The 17,524-nt window shown below is 43.5% G+C and overlaps 1 protein-coding gene and 1 long non-coding RNA gene across 2 annotated transcripts; both read right to left on the bottom strand.

Annotated features, from left to right (window-relative positions):
* Nucleotides 1-444: 444 nt before the first annotated feature.
* Nucleotides 445-5,727, bottom strand: LOC135377003 (uncharacterized). The gene is made up of 3 exons (XR_010417969.1): nt 5,444-5,727; nt 5,188-5,324; nt 445-1,015 (listed from the first exon to the last, which is right to left on the bottom strand). It is a non-coding gene; the product is annotated as an uncharacterized LOC135377003 (long non-coding RNA).
* Nucleotides 5,728-6,133: 406 nt separating this feature from the next.
* On the bottom strand, nt 6,134-8,632 carry LOC135377005 (52 kDa repressor of the inhibitor of the protein kinase-like). The gene has a single exon (XM_064609380.1). The coding sequence runs from the start codon at nt 8,630-8,632 to the stop codon at nt 6,221-6,223; it is 2,412 nt and encodes an 803-aa protein (XP_064465450.1). The 3' UTR covers nt 6,134-6,220.
* Nucleotides 8,633-17,524: the final 8,892 nt, after the last annotated feature.

Genomic DNA, 17,524 nt, shown 5'->3' with positions numbered 1-17,524 from the left:
TTACATCAACACCTAGATTAACTGGCCTAAGCGTAATCTAATTGCGTGCAGTAATTGTTTGGGATGCTTCGGTGTGTTCATATTTGCGAGGCATTACATCGAAGACACCACTGTCGTTCACTAAAAGACCCTTTCTTGCTTGATATCAATCAAATTAAACGCATACGCCTGTTTGAAACAACGGCTGTGATTCTACGGGGCGATTTCTTTCTACCATGCGGGTATCCCTTCTGGGACCGTTCTTTGTGGAACAATTTTTGTCCAGAACGCAGCACGGGATATTATATACATGGTTGTTGTTAACCTCACATCGTTTCTTATTGAAATATTGGCTGGGAAACGCGCTGTAGTACATTCCCAGCGCTGCACTGCAGTGACGGTCTAGTTTCGGAATGCAAAACATAACGTTATCAAGAATCGAAATGCAGGGCACCTGCGAAACACTGTTATGATACATTAGTATACTGGCACCTTACAAAATCGCGTGACGACAAACAATGATCAACACCTGTAGCGCAATAAATACTCACAATCTCTGTTGCCTCCCATTGTTTCCAATGGGCACACGCAGCGTTTTAGGGCCCACCAACATGGCGGCCCGAATGCGTGCCTCTCTCCCACGAGCCCCTCTCCCATACGCGATCCAGCCTTTATACATAGAGATCAGTGGGCGGGCTCGTAGGCTCGTCACACTGTCGTTGTCGTCGTTCACGCATTCATCCACGGCATCTCTTGCGAAGATTTCTGTTCGGTGTGCACCTGCGAACGCACTTCGTTAGGTAAAAAGAATAGTGAATTCACGACTTTAATGTTAAAATCTTTAACGAAATTTTCTATTTTGACGTCCACGATTTATTGAATGTAAATGCGTAACTAGCACTGTTGATGTTGTGACTGTATTGTTCAAATGCGAGCGGGCTCCAGTGGCGGGCTCGTAGGCTCGTCACACTGTCGTTGTCGTCGTTCACGCATTCATCCACGGCATCTCTTGCGAAGACTTCCGTTCGATGTGCACCTGTGAACGCATTTCGTCAAGTAAAAAGAATAGTGAATTCACGACTTTAAAGTTAAAATCTTAACAGAATTTTCTATTTTGACGTCCACGATTTATTGAATGTAAATGCGTAACTAACGCCGTTGATGTTGTGACTGTATTGTTCAAATGCGAGCGGGCTCCAGTGGCGGGCTCGTAGGCTCGTCACACTGTAGCTGTCGTCGTTTATGCATTCATCCACGGCATCTCTTGTGAAGATTTCTGTTCGATGTGCACCTGCGAACGTACTTCGTCAGGTAAAAAGAATAGTGAATTCACGACTTTAATGTTAAAATCTTTAAAGGGACGGTCTCGTACACCCTGGCCTATCCACAAAGCGTACCATTCGATTCCTCATATCTGAAAACGTAATACTGTGAATTCGCTCGTCCAGAATCGCCACGGTTGTTAAATAAACGAATTAAGTTGATAAGAACAGCGCCAGCACATTGCGATTTCTGTTGGCAACAGCGATATCCGCTACGATGGCAGATCGCTTATTGGATGAACAAATCGTCTGCTCTCGCGCCTTCTTGCAGCGGTGAGAGCAGACGACTTCCAAAAGGTGCTCGAGGATCACGGCGACGGCAATAAACTTGCTGCATGTAGTCTGGTCAAACGAAAGACGCGTTTTGTAAAATGTGGCCGAACAACAATGTCAATACGTCTCGCATCTTCATTTCGAGCGGCAGTTTACGTGGATGACTCCACCTAATAAAGGCAGTTGACGCTTATTTACTAACTTGTCTCGTATCGTTCGGTATTTTCAGCACTTCAAGTTCGTCTTACCTGCGAAAAGAATATTCCGTACGGAAGTGGTGAAAACGTAACCCGGGTGTATAACAACTCTTTTGTCGACGACAATGTGACGAAAGTAGTTATAGAAAAGCACCTGTTTGGAGTCACACACTCGAAACATCTTCAACAAAAGGTCTGATTGTCACACGCGCGTGCGTGTACTCCGCACGTTTCGTTCACGATGCATATGAGGTAAAGAGACGTTCTGCGGGCACGATATGTATGGGACGGCGCCGGACGCAGCTCGAACTAAAAGATGTCGGCCGTCACGCAGTCAACTGTTAGCGGCAACGGTGTCCAAAGAACTGGATACGCGCAGTATTGAAATGTAGGTATTACTTTGTTGATAATAGCCAAAAGTGATGTGTACAGAAATTGTCGGCACCGCACGCAACGGCAGTCCCGCGTACCTCGGAAGGAAGTGCTTGATCCAGCAGGCTACATCAGTTTGTTTTGCATATAGCCTCTCTAAGGTATTATCCCTACCGGAGCAGTATATCGCCAAACTATGCTCAATAATGTTGTCTTGTGCCCCTTCAGTAGCTGACACTAAGTGATGAGAGTGGCACTCCTTCCTGTGCCAGAATCAACACCTATTAATGGGTCACAAATATAACAACTCCAATTCGCAGGTTTCACAGCTCTATTTAATTTTTCCCTGCACATTGCTGATGTGAGAAAAGTATTGCATAATATAAATATGTAAGTTATATCCACAAATCAGTGTTGTGATTATATGATGTTCAAGCAACAAAAGACAAGACAACCTTGTTGACAGGGCAGGACGACAGGTTGCTCAGAGCTTGCTGCTTGAACATCATTATGACTACCCGATACCAACAACCCAATTTTAACACAATTGGTCAGTCCTGTGGACGTACATTACAACAAGGGACAATAAAAGATGACTACATAAACACTCAACTTCCGCAAACTTCATATTCAACGTGCTGGACATGTTAGTCTGCAACCCCTGATATCGAATCAAAATGTGAGCCAGTATGGGCAACAATAAGCCAGACGACATGTAAACATGTTGCAAACCGCTGTTCCATCTTACAAATTTGTCATGTACGTCCAGGTGTTTTTGATATTTTTGAAAGTTTTTAAACATTTCCAAATCGTTTATATTCAACGTGCTGGACATCTTAGTGTGCAACCCCTGACACAATCAAAATCTGAGCCAGTATGGGCTCACGAACACACCGGTGTAACATGAGCAACAATAAGCCAGAGGACATAATAATAATAATAATAATAATGACTTTATTTGATCCAACATTGGACCCAGAGTACTGGGAAAAAAGCTACACTGGTAGCCTGGGTTTGCAACATGTAAACATGTTGCAAACCGCTGTTCCATCTTACAAATTTGTCATGTACGTCCAGGTATTTTTGATATTTTTGAAAGTTTTTAAACATTTCCAAATCTTTTATATTCAACGTGCTGGACACCTTAGTGTGCAACCCCTGACACAATCGAAATCTGAGCCAGTATGGGCTCACGAACACACCGGTGTAACATGAGCAACAATAAGCCAGAGGACATGTAAACATGTTGCAAACCGCTGTTCCATCTTACAAATTTGTCATGTACGTCCAGGTATTTTTGATATTTTTGAAAGTTTTTAAACATTTCCAAATCTTTTATATTCAATGTGCTGGACATCTTAGTGTGCAACCCCTGACACAATCAAAATCTGAGCCAGTATGGGCTCACGAACACACCGGTGTAACATGAGCAACAATAGGCCAGACGACATGTAAACATGTTGCAAACCGCTGTTCCATCTTACAAATTTGTGATGGACATCCAGGTATTTTTGATATTTTTGAAAGTTTTTAAACATTTCCAAATCTTTTATATTCAATGTGCTGGACATCTTAGTGTGCAACCCCTGACACAATCAAAATCTGAGCCAGTATGGGCTCACGAACACACCGGTGTAACATGAGCAACAATAGGCCAGACGACATGTAAACATGTTGCAAACCGCTGTTCCATCTTACAAATTTGTGATGGACATCCAGGTATTTTTGATATTTTTGAAAGTTTTTAAACATTTCCAAGTCTTTTATATTCAACATGCTGGACATCTTAGTGTGCAAATAACCCCTGACACAATCAAAATCTGGGCCATGGGCTCATGAACACACCGCCATAACATTAGCAAAAATACGGCTGATCCATCTTGCACATTCGTAATGCACGTCTAGGTATTTTTGATATGAAATACTATAATCATCCATGATGATAAGAGCTTATTCGATGCAGAAGCATGGTCTTTGATGCAGATATGTTGGATGGTCCTGAAAAGGGCTTTTTTTTTCATAGGCCAGGGGTAATTCTTCTTAAGTAAGACGTTGAAGTAGATCAGCTTATCCTTGATTTTGTCATTTGCTCCAGGTGTAATGACATGAATGGAAAGCCTTCACTTATCACGTTGACAACCTCCTGCCGCTTGCGGGAATGGATAGAGAGAGCAGCTTTCTTCAGCAGTCTATCCAAGTTCTGATACATACATGACCAAATCTGAAATTTTGCATAACGTACCATGAAACACACATTTTTATATGCAAATAAAAAGCTGCGCAACAAAAACAAACCTTACAACACCTTTCAGGAGAATACAACGTACGTGACTGATCGAAACAGGTTCCGGATTGTGCGCACAACACACATGCTGGTATTGGCGAGCAGTGTCTACACACACACCTGCAATGTTTGGACAATTTCGAATGGTGTCACGATCAAGCGGAACATATATAAGCAAAAAAGTGCGCTTTTATGGATGAGTCTTACCCGCGTCAATCGATTCCCGATCATCCACTACTTTCACTGGCTAATCACTTTGATGTTGCAAAGGGTCAGTAGCTAAAGGTTCATCGACGTCCCCGGTTCTTCAATCGATCGGCGCTGATGAGCTCATCTTCACCGCTTAGTGACAGGGACCCGTCACTATCGCTAAATTTGCTATCAGACATTACGACGTCGCGCGTGACAACTTTCAAGCGCAAAGCACATACATTGCATACATTGTATTGTGCATTGCGCTTCGGTCGCCCAATGGGCGAGCTGCCACCATAAATACCATAACCACGTCACATTTGACGTTGCATGAGAGGGAGTTGAATCCAGCTGCGACTTCCGTCGTCTGCTGTCACGGCATATTCCTTCAAATTTCTCGAAAACCACTTCGTTGTTCTGGTTGAAACTTCGCGACTGTATTTCTGTAGCACTCTTGAATATAATTCCAGCTAAGTTTCGGAATCGCCCGATCTGTACGAGACCGTCCCTTTAACGAAATTTTCTATTTTGACGTCCACGATTTATTGAATGTAAATGCGTAACTAACGCTGTTGATGTTGTGACTGTATTGTTCAAATGCGAGCGGGCTCCAGTGGCGGGCTCGTAGCCTAGTCACACTGTCGTTGTCGTCGTTTATGCATTCATCCACGGCATCTCTTGCGAAGACTTCCGTTCGATGTGCACCTGTGAACGCATTTCGTCAAGTAAAAAGAATAGTGAATTCACGACTTTAAAGTTAAAATCTTTAACGGAATTTTCTATTTTGACGACCACGATTTATTGAATGTAAATGCGTAACTAACGCTGTTGATGTTGTGACTGTATTGTTCAAATGCGAGCGGGCTCCAGTGGCGGGCTCGTAGCCTAGTCACACTGTCGTTGTCGTCGTTTATGCATTCATCCACGGCATCTCTTGCGAAGACTTCCGTTCGATGTGCACCTGTGAACGCATTTCGTCAAGTAAAAAGAATAGTGAATTCACGACTTTAAAGTTAAAATCTTTAACGGAATTTTCTATTTTGACGTCCACGATTTATTGAATGTAAATGCGTAACTAACGCTGTTGATGTTGTGACTGTATTGTTCAAATGCGAGCGGGCCCCACTGATCTCTATGTATAAAGGCTGGATCGTGCATGGGAGAGGGGCTCGTGGGGGAGAGACACGCATTCGGGCCGCCATATTGGGAGGCCCTAAAGCGCTGTGTCTGCCCATAGAAAACAATGGGAGGCAACAGAGATTGTGAATATTTATTGCGCTGCAGGCGTTGATCGTTGTTCGTCGTCACACAATTTTGTAAGGTGCCAGTATACCAGGGGCGGATCCAGACCCTCATTTTGGGGGGGGCGGACAACGTCTCAAGCGAATTTCTATATAGTGTTTTCAATCTTCAGATGCCTATGCCTTGTTGTGCGTGCGGTGGGGGTGGGGGACAAGAAGGGGCCCTTCTACTGTACCTGCCGCGGGGAACTGCGACAGTTTTTTCTTCGTTAAAGGTGATTTTTGTATAGCGTTACTGACATGCAGTGAACTCAAAACTGATGTTTATTGTGCATCAGAGAACTGGTATATAAATATCACTCAGATGACAAAATCTAGTCTCCGTTGTCCGCGAGCCTTACTTGCGAAACGATCGATGACCCTTTGCGTATCGATGGCAATGTCCCTATGGGTGTGCAGCAATGCCAACGCAGTCAAGCGCTCTTCAGCCATCTGTGTCCTCATCCACGATTTTAACCGACGGAGAGTAGAGAAGGACCGTTCGGCACTGGCTACGCTAACAGGGAGAGTGGCCAGTACTTGTAGAAGCGTACGTATTAGAGGGAAGACCTCCCTGTCGCATTTGTCCAGAGCTTCAACAGCAGTACCCGGCACCTCAGTCTGGGTCTTCCACTTTTCGCGCCATAACCTCAGCTCGGCTTGAAGTAGAAGTGGTCCTATTGGCGCGCTATTCCCCATGAACGCAGAATACCGCTCCCCAATAGCAGAAACAGCTTCCTTGTCGACGCCGTCTGTGGCACAGGTGTGAGGGGGCACAAAAAGGAACAGCTCGTATGCTCTTTCCGCCTCGGTTGTAAACCTTGTCTCTAAATCTGACAGCACATTATCCATTAACGGAGTGTACAGTGACATCCTGTAGTAGCTCTCTGTATTGGCCGTAGCGACGTTGCACCTGTGAGTCTGTCTCTTAGCTATACGTGGGGACCGCAACTCTGTTCCCAGTTCTTCTCCCAGGGCACTGGCTTGCTTGTAGAGCTCCGAAAATGCCTCTTCACTTTTCTCTCTGCGGTCGCGGAGAACAGTCATGGTGTCTGCCAACGCGCTCCTAGCCGTGCGAACGTCAAGATATTCCTTCTGAAAGAGACGACTCAGTGGAACAGTGTGCGCGAGTATGTCCGCCAAGCAAACAATTGCTACTAGGAATTCGGAGTCACTGATGGCAGCACGGAGCGTCTTTGCTTTCGCTGCGCTTTGCATCTCTTTCCAGTCAGCAATGGTATCAAGAGCTTTCGACACACTGCCCACGGACTCTCGAAACTGTATAACGCTGTCGTGCCGTTCAACCCACCTCGTCTCACAAAGGCCTTTAAGTTGGCCTCCAAGGGTGCTCTTTAATACCACGTTTCGTTTCGATGACGCCGCAAAGAAGGAAATTACTTCTTTCATAATGCCAACAGCATTTCTGATCGCTTGGACTTTGCAGGACTTGGACAAAGACAGGTTGAGTGCGTGGTTGAAGCACGGGCAGTGCACCGCATTAGGCGCATGTTTCTTGATCTCAGACACAGCGCCACAGATCTCGGACACCATGACGCTGCAGCCGTCGGTAGCTATACCTACGCACTTTTCTGGGTCGAGGCCTAAGGTCTTCAGTGTTGTTACAACCTGTTCCCCGAGTATCTTTCCTGTCAAGACGGGCTCTTCAATGTTGATACCGGTATCAGTATCGCTACTGACACGACGAAGATCGACGAACTGTACAAAGTCCTCTCGAACCACATTCTTGTGAACGTAGCGTAAAATGAGACTAAGCTGCGACATGTGAGCTAGGTCAGTGGTTTCGTCGAACATAACGCTGTACATGCCGGATTCGTGCACACGCCCAGTGACTGTGGCAAGGACTTCCTCTCCACAGCACTGGATGAGTTCATTCTGCGTCGTTTTGCTGATGTATGTGGCCCGGGACGACGTGCTGGCAAGGTGCTTTTGGAGTTCTGTGTCCCCACTGGCGATCCGGAACCGCAAAAGTTCTCGAAAGTTGCCCTCGTTTGACGTTAATGAAGTACCTTGCGAACAGTCTGCAAGCATCCCGTCGTCTCTGTGTCCGCGAAACGGTATTCCTTGGCGCCCTAGAAAGATTATAGAGTCTATGATAGGCAAGAGTCTTTTCCGGTTCTCATCCACTTGATGAAGTCGCTGACAAGATACTTGATTGGCGACGCACGTTTCAGGTGCATCGGCACAGGCAAGAAAGGCTTTTGCGGCTTGAACCGCCTCTTTGTGGTATCTAGTTGCTTCATGCAGAGGGAGGTCACCATCTTTGCCAAGTAGCCTCGCGAATGTTCGGAGAGGTTTTGTAACGAGCTTTTGAAGAGTAACATTCCTTTGGTACCCTCCTACGCTCCCCGTTGTGAAGAGTGCACAATACTTGCAATAGAGACCACTTTGGCACTTCGAGAGAACCATCCAGTTAAATTTGCTCAAATGTGAGTGGCTTACATATCTCTTTTCTTCCTTGCCGCCTTTTTTGTGGACGGAGTATGGGAAACTGTAGTTTTCCGCTGGATGCCAATGAGATTCCAACAAGCGCCGCTTAGTGAAGTCGTCAACATGTTTCCCGACAAAGCTTCCAACGTCTAGTAAAAAGGCTGCAGCGGAGCCATCATTCCTTCCACTGTCACTCATGGTGTTCGATAGTTCGCATTCATGTTCAGCACTGTGACTGCGCTCATGTCGTGAACCGTTGCCGTCAGCCACAGCACTTGCTGGCATGGCACACGCTATCTGAGGATTGGCGTCCGCGTCGCTGTCATCCGTGGGCAACGTAGAGGAACCCGATTGTGATATTGCCGGCGCCGCGACCTCCTCGCTGTCTTGAATTGAAGTTTGCAAGGCATGCTTGGGAGCGCGACTAAAGAAACTGTCAAATCTTTTGAAGACTCGCTCGCTTCATTTTACTTCAGACTCCGTTCTCACCGCTTAGACGCGGAATTGGCCACGTGCCGTGAGTCGCGCGCGAGAAAGAAGGAAAGCGCTGTCATGGAGACAGAATAAAGAGTGAAGGCGGCATCTTGGTGAAAGCAAGCGCGTGACCGTTGTTGGCATGGGTCGGACGGTGGGACAGGGGGGGCAGGTGCCCCCTCCCCAGGGGCGGATACAGACCCTCGGTTTGGGGGGGGGGCGGTTTCTTTGCCGGAGCGCGCAGTGGGGGAGGGGGAGAGGGAAATGCAATGCATAAACTGACGTTTTTTTTGGGGGGGGCGATCGCCCAACCGCCCCCCCCCTTGGATCCGCCACTGCAGTATACTGATGTATCCTAACAGTGTTTTACAGGTGTCCTGCCGTTCGATTCTTAATTACGTTATGTTTTGCATTCCGAAACTAGACCGTCACTGCAGTGCAGCGCTGGGGATTGTACTACAGCACGTTTCCCAGCCAATATTTCAATAAGAAACGATGTGAGATTAACAACGACCATGTAATAATCTCCCGTGCTGCGTTGTGGACAAAAATTGTCCCACAAAGAACGGTCCCAGAAAGGATATACCCGCATGGCAGAAACAAATCGCCCCGTAGAATCACAGCCGTTGTTTTAGACAGGCGTATGCGTTGTGATTTATATCAAGCAAGAAAGGGTCTTTTAGTGAACGACAGTGGTGTGTTCGACGTAATGCCTCGCAAATATGGACACACCGAAGCACCCCAAACAATTACTTCACGCAATTATCACGCTTAGGCCAGTTAATCTAGGTATTGATGTACGTAAACTTAATCAAGTTACTTAGTAAGTGGTAACACCTCCTTGAGACACAAGACATATCTCCTTTTCAAGTACAGCACTTCTTTTTTTGTTTGTTTCTTCCTTCATTTGCTCTGATTACTTGCAGGTGAAATTGAATGTCCTTCTCGCGTACTCACATGCTTTTGCTGAATAGAGCTGCAGCGTGAACAAAGCTGCGTAGGGACGGGGGCCTGCCATCCACTGCTGACTTTGTCATGCTTGTTATGTGGAGCACGTTTCAAAAAAATGCAACTGCACATCTGAAACTCCAATCATTATCATCGTCATCTAAAAGGGAGTGTGGTAGCACTGCCGTGAAACCAGGCATGATTTCTGAAGATCTCCTCTATGACACTTTCCGCAGTTTGCACACTTTTCTTCAGCGTGAGTCTCTCTCATAGGAGTCCCGTCTTCCATTTTAATGTGCGAGGACTCTCTTGCACTACGAATATACGGTTTCCAAACTGCAACATGACGATTTGGAGCTTGAAACTGGAGCCCTGGTGTACACTGTCTATGAAATGATACCAACTGAATCATGTCAGACGTGATGTTTAGTGGAAGATGGCTTTCTTGGTTGTGCATTCTGCATGACAAAGATGTAACACGATATGCTCTTGTAAAGAAGATAAGTGATGTTATGCTCTGTGAATAAAGTGAATATACATTTTTCAAGTTCAACATTTATTCTTGCATATATGCATTTCAAGATACAATGAATGTGCAGGGAGGTGACAAAACAATACGTTTATTGTTTTGTGACCTCCCTGCAATGACAATATATATCTCAGGAATAACAATGTACAGGTAGACTATGTAAATTCGTTGCACCCAATTTTCATACATGCTGAATTATAAATTTTTGTTTTGCTGCCTATGTGTTCAGTGTATTACAAATTGCTTAATGCAAACCACACTTTGTTAATTTCAAGGACATAAGTAGAGTAGACAAGCGAGCTGGTGTATACGATTGAACGGAAACATCTCCTTGAGTCTGAGGAGCAACGAAGGGGGGGAAAAACTACACAGGACGGACACGCTCCCATCTACGATATTCCTACCTTGAAGGAACCGCCACTTTGACACCATAAAATATTCAGTAAGTTTCACTGTGGCAGGTCCTGCCACTGCAAATTTCCTGAATTGAAATCCTTCAAATTGTGTCATAATCTTAAATACGCCAATATTTTTGCAAGTAGTTGACATGCTGGAGGACACTCCTCCTGTAGCTAAGGCAACTACAGAGAGTTCCAAGAGGCCGAAGGTAAACCTACAGCTGCATGAATGTTATCAAGAGTAGTGCATTCTCAAGAAATAATTTTCTTATAGCATATATGTGCATGCCTATTAACTGAAACAATGATCACAGTTCCCCAACAAGTTTTAATTCCTGAGGGTGTATACGGTAGAGGTGGGCTAAATCTACAACAGTTAATGCAAGGTATTATATACTATGAATACCTTTAAAAATCTCATGTGACACATATGCTTTTACTTTTTGGAGGTGCTGCGGTGATCGAAGTTTGTTGGCACTGCTCAGGTTTTGCACCCATTTCTTGAGTATGTCGAGGCAGCTCTGAAGGAGAGAACACTGGTTAGGATGCAACTAGTTAAAAATAAATATGTTGTTTAGCAAAAGCATTGCATAAATGTTTAAAACATCAGTTTAAAACGGGGTTTACAATCCCGATTTCTTTTAGAAATTGCAACGTCTAAACGCTGTTTTAAAAAGAATTATAGCTTCATCACCAAGACAATGCTGGGTGAAGGGGCCTAAGGTGCATATAAAACTCTCTGAAGTGATGTGATCCATGATGTGAACATGTAGAGAGAATGGGCAAAATTGAGAGAGGCTCATCACAGTGCGTGCACTGAGGTGATTCCTCCCCGTAAAGTAGGAACCCGTGGATGAGGAACACATGATACTTATCTGCATGCTCGATCGCATCACACTGCACAGACGATCCTCTGGGTAGCCCCCGTGAGGAAACCTGTATTGAGAGACCACTTTTGAAACACTGCTACAAATAACATAAGAAGCTACAAACTATTATTAACATTATTAATTATTAATAAAAAATTATTATTATCGCAACAAGCTTACAACATAGCTCAGACACAAAGGCGGTATCTATAAGTCACACCACACCAACGTTACGTAGGATTCTTTGTCACAAATCAAACCAAGGCACAAAATAATACCAATACAAGAAAAAGATTGACTCTCTTGGTCTCATTACGTTGTAATACTGAACTTGTGCGCGAAAGTGATTCAAAGAAATGACTGTGCACTTGCTTCCGTAGAGAACACCGTGTATACCGTGCTAGCAATGCATGCAGAAAAGCGCTCGAGTGCTCGCACATATTGATGACAACACTATCAGTGTAGTGTAACATGTTCTCTCCAGCATATTATGCACTCAAACTGTATTTGCCGCCGGGTAAAATGCAAGTGTGCTCGATTGAACCTCGGAAGAGCGATCAAACAACCTGCATCCAGTGCTGGTTTTGGACAAAAAAACACTTCATAATTGTCAAATAAATGTACAGAATGGACGCCTATTTATTCCTTGATAAAGAATGACTCACCTGTACAAGTTTAGGCTCTGTATCCTTGCCGGTACGGTTGGTACGACCGTAATTGGAAAAAGTTGCCATGATCGCTGCAGCGACTGTTTTGGGTACAGTAAGATGGCGGCCGGTTGCCGCACGCTCGCGCTCCCTATCCGCGATCCAGCCTTTTACAATCGAGATCAGTGGCGGGCCCACTGATCTCGATTGTAAAAGGCTGGATCGCGGATAGGGAGCGCGAGCGTGAAGAAACCGACCGCCATCTTACTGTACCCACAACAGTCGCCGCAGCGATCATGGCAACTTCTTGCAATTACGGTCGTACCAACCGTACTGGCAAGGTTACAGGGCCTAAATTTATACAGCTGAGTCACTCTTTATCGAGGAATAAATAGGCGTCCATTCTGTATATTTAGTTGACCATTATGAAGTGTTTTTTTTGCCCAAAACGAGCACTGGATGCAGGTTGCTTGATCGCTCTTCCGACGTTCAATCGAGCACACTTGCATTTTACCCGGCGGCAAATACAGTTTGAGTGCATAATATGCTTGAAATAACATGTTACACTACACAGGTAGTGTTGTCATCAATATATGTGCGAACACTCGAGCGCTTTCTTGCATGCATTGCTAACATGGTACACGGTGTTCTCTGCGGAAGCAAGTGCCACATTCATTTCTTTGAATTACCTTCACGCACAAGTTCGGTATTACGTCATAATGAGACCACGATTGTCACCTTTTTTCCTGTATTGGTATTGTTTTGTGCCTTGGTTTGATTTGTGACAAAGAATCCTACGTAACGGTGGTGTGGCGCGACTTGAATAACGCCTTTGTGTCTGAGCTGTATCGTCAGCTTGTTACGATAGTAATAATTTGTAGCGTGTCGTGCTATTTGAAGCCGTTTTTAAGGCAAAAGTGGTCTCTCAATACAGGTTTCGTCATGAGGACTACCCAGTGAATAATCTGTGCAGTGTGATACGGCTGGATGTACAGGTAAGTATCACGTTCCTCATCCACTGGTTTCTACTTTACAGGAAGGAACAACCTCAGTGCACGCACTGTGGATAGCCTCTCTCAGTTTTGCATATTTTCTTACATGTTCACATCAGAAACACACCTTACACTTTAGGCTCCTTCACCCAGCAATATAATAATTAGAGGTTATAATTATTTTTTGAAGAGTTCCCCGTATTCTTTTTAGAATAGTTTATCTTTTTAATTTTTAGAAGATGCATGGATTGTAAACCATGTTTTAAACTGATGTTTTAACATTTGTCCAATGCATTTATTAAACAACATATTCATTTTTAACTGGTTGCACCCAAACCAATGTTCTGATGGATTATTTCCTTTGTTGTCGATGCACCATAAAAATTGGAATAATCATCATCAATGCAGGTTACTTCACAGCTGCCTCGACATACTCAAGAAATGGGTGCAGAACCTGCGTAATGCCCACAAACTTTGACTACCACAGCACCTCCAGAAAGTAAAGGCATATGTGTCACATGGGATTTTTAAAGGCATTCACAGTATACAATACCTTGTATGAACTGTAGATCTAAGCAGCCTCTACAATACACTCTCAGAAATTAAAACTTGTCAGGGAACTGTGATAATTGTTTCAGTTAATAGGCATGCACATATACACTATAAGAAGAAAATTATTTATTGAGAATGCACTTCTCTGGCTATTCATGTTGTTTACATCTACTGTTGATCACATTCATTTATCACATATTATATTCTTATGTATTATTATTATATTATCACATATTCCATCACATTAAATTTAAAATTTAGCATATATGAGAAAATATCAGGAGGGAAGTTGCTATTCATTGCTCATTCCAACCTAAAATTGACTGCTACAAATTTAGAGAGCGTACCTGACCATTGTCATTCCTAAAATATATATTGCCATTGTAGCAAGGTCACAAAACAATAAATGTAGTCTTTTGCGACCTCCCTGCACATTCATTGTATCCTGAAACGCATAAGTGCAAGAAATAAATCCGGAACTTGAATAAACTTGATGTTGTATAAACTTGACATAAAATGTTGAATAATATAATGAATGATATAAAATATTGAATAAACTTGAACTCGTATATTCTCTTTACTCATCATCAGTGATCTTCATTACAAAAGCATATCGTGTTAGACTTTTTTTGTTTGCGTTTCACAGACTGGGTACACGAGGGCCAAAATGACAAAATCACAACTGTTTCAACCTCCAAATAGCCCTGCTGCAATTTGAAGACCATACGTGGAGCTGCATTTTTTGGAACATGCTCCACATAACAAGCATGACAAAGTCAGCACTGGATAGCAGGACCCCGTCCCCAAGCAGCTTTTCTCACGCTGCAGTTGTATTCAACAAAAGCATGTGAGTGCTGGAGAAGGACATTCAGTTTGGCACAACCGCGCCTGCAAATAATCAGGACAAATAAAGGAAGAAGCAAACAAACATAGAAGGGCTGTACTTCAAAAAGAGATGAGTCCTGTGTCTCAAGGAGGTGTTACCACTTTCTAAGTAACTTAATTGATTAAGCTTACATCACTACCTGATTAACTGTCCTAACGAGTGTGATCTAATTGCGTGAAGTAATTATTTGGGCTGCTTCGGTGTGTCCATATTTGCGAGGCAAAGCACCGCTGTCGTTTACTAAAAGACTCTTTCGAAGGCGATGCTTGATATAAATCATACTAAACGCATACACGGCTAAAACAACGGCTGTGATTCTACAGAACGATCTCTTTCTGCCATGCGAGTATATCTTTTCCCGGACCGTTCTTTATGGACCAATTTTTGTCCAGAACACAGTACGGGATATTGTATTCATGGTTATTGTTAACCTCAAGTCGTTTCTTATTGAAATATTGGCTGGGAAATGTGCTGTAGTACAATCCCCAGCGCTGCACTGCAGTGACGGTCTAGTTTCGGAATGCAAAACATAACGTAATTAAGAATCGAACGGCAGGACACCTGTAAAACACTGTTAGGATACATCAGTATACTGGCACCTTACAAAATTGTGTGATGACAAACAACGATCAATGCTAGCAGCGCAATAAATACTCACAATCTCTGCTGCCTCCCATTGTTTTCTATGGGAACACACAGCACTTTAGGGCCCACCAACATGGCGGCCCGAAGGCACGCCTCTCCCCCACGAGCCCCTCTCCCATGCGCGATCCAGCCTATAGCATATATACATATAGACTTTATACATAGAGATCAGTGAGCGGGCCCCAGTGGCGGGCTCGTAGGCTCGTCACACTGTCGTTGTCGTCGTTTATGCATTCATCCACGGCATCTCTTGCGAAGACTTCCGTTCGATGTGCACCTGTGAACGCATTTCGTCAAGTAAAAAGAATAGTGAATTCACGACTTTAAAGTTAAAATCTTTAACGGAATTTTCTATTTTGACGTCCACGATTTATTGAATGTAAATGCGTAACTAACGCTGTTGATGTTGTGACTGTATTGTTCAAATGCGAGCGGGCCCCAGTGGCGGGCTCGGGAGAGGCGTGCCTTCGGGCCGCCATGTTGGTGGGCCCTAAAGTGCTGTGTGTGCCCATAGAAAACAATGGGAGGCAACAGAGATTGTGAGTATTTATTGCGCTGCTAGCATTGATCGTTGTTTGTCATCACACAATTTTGTAAGGTGCCAGTATACTGATGTATCCTAACAGTGTTTCACAGGTGTCCTGCCGTTCGATTCTTAATTACGTTATGTTTTGCATTCCGAAACTAGACCGTCACTGCAGTGCAGCGCTGGGGATTGTACTACAGCACGTTTCCCAGCCAATATTTCAATAAGAGACGACTTGAGGTTAACAACAACAATGTATATAATATCCCGTACTGCGTTCTGGACAAAAATTGTTCCATAAAGAGCGGTCCGGGAAAAGATATACTCGCATGGCAGAAAGAGATCGTTCTGTAGAATCACAGCCGTTGTTTTAGCCGTGTATGCGTTGATTTATATCAAGCATCGCCTTAGAAAGAGTCTTTTAGTAAACGACAGCGGTGCTTTGCCTCGCAAATATGGACACACCGAAGCAGCGCAAATAATTACTTCACGCAATTAGATCACACTCGTTAGGACAGTTAATCAGGTAGTGATGTTAATCAATTAAGTTACTTAGAAAGTGGTAACACCTCCTTGAGACACAGGACTTATCTCTTTTTGAAGTACAGCCCTTCTATGTTTGTTTGCTTCTTCCTTTATTTGTTCTGATTATTTGCAGGCGCGGTTGTGCCAAACTGAATGTCCTTCTCCAGCACTCACATGCTTTTGTTGAATACAACTGCAGCGTGAGAAAAGCTGCTTGGGGACGGGGTCCTGCTATCCAGTGCTGACTTTGTCATGCTTGTTATGTGAAGCATGTTCCAAAAAATGCAGCTCCACGTATGGTCTTCAAATTGCAACAGGACTATTTGGAGGTTGAAACAGTTGTGATTTTGTCATTTTGGCCCTCGTGTACCCAGTCTGTGAAACGCAAACAAAAAAAGTCTAACACGATATGCTTTTGTAATGAAGATCACTGATGATGAGTAAAGAGAATATACAAGTTCAAGTTTATTCAATATTTTATATCATTCATTATATTATTCAACATTTTATGTCAAGTTTATTCAAGTTCAAGATTTATTTCTTGCACTTATGCGTTTCAGGATACAATGAATGTGCAGGGAGGTCGCAAAAGACTACATTTATTGTTTTGTGACCTTGCTACAATGGCAATATATATTTTAGGAATGACAATGGTCAGGTACGCTCTCTAAATTTGTAGCAGTCAATTTTAGGTTGGAATGAGCAATGAATAGCAACTTCCCTCCTGATATTTTCTCATATATGCTAAATTTTAAATTTAATGTGATCGAATATGTGATAATATAATAATAATATATAAGAATATAATATGTGATAAATGAATGTGATCAACAGTAGATGTAAACAACATCAGTAGCCAGACAAGTGCATTCACAATAAATAATTTTCTTCTTGTAGAGTATATGTACATGCCTATTAACTGAAACAATTATCACAGTTCCCTGACAAGTTTTAATTTCTGAGAGTGTACTGTAGAGGCTGCTTAGATCTACAACAGTTCATACAAGGTATTATATACTGTGAATGCCTTTCAAAATCCCATGTGACACATATGCCTTTACTTTCTGGAGGTGCTGTGGTAGTCAAAGTTTGTGGGCATTACGCAGGTTCTGCACCCATTTCTTGAGTATGTCGAGGCAGCTGTGAAGTAACCTGCATTGATGATGATTATTCCAATTTTTATGGT

The sequence above is a fragment of the Ornithodoros turicata genome, unplaced genomic scaffold (assembly GCF_037126465.1).
Source record: "Ornithodoros turicata isolate Travis unplaced genomic scaffold, ASM3712646v1 ctg00001428.1, whole genome shotgun sequence".
In the NCBI taxonomy this organism is placed as follows: domain Eukaryota; kingdom Metazoa; phylum Arthropoda; class Arachnida; order Ixodida; family Argasidae; genus Ornithodoros; species Ornithodoros turicata.
Note: the sequence above shows the minus strand (reverse complement) of the source record. Positions and strands in the feature narration are given on the sequence as shown.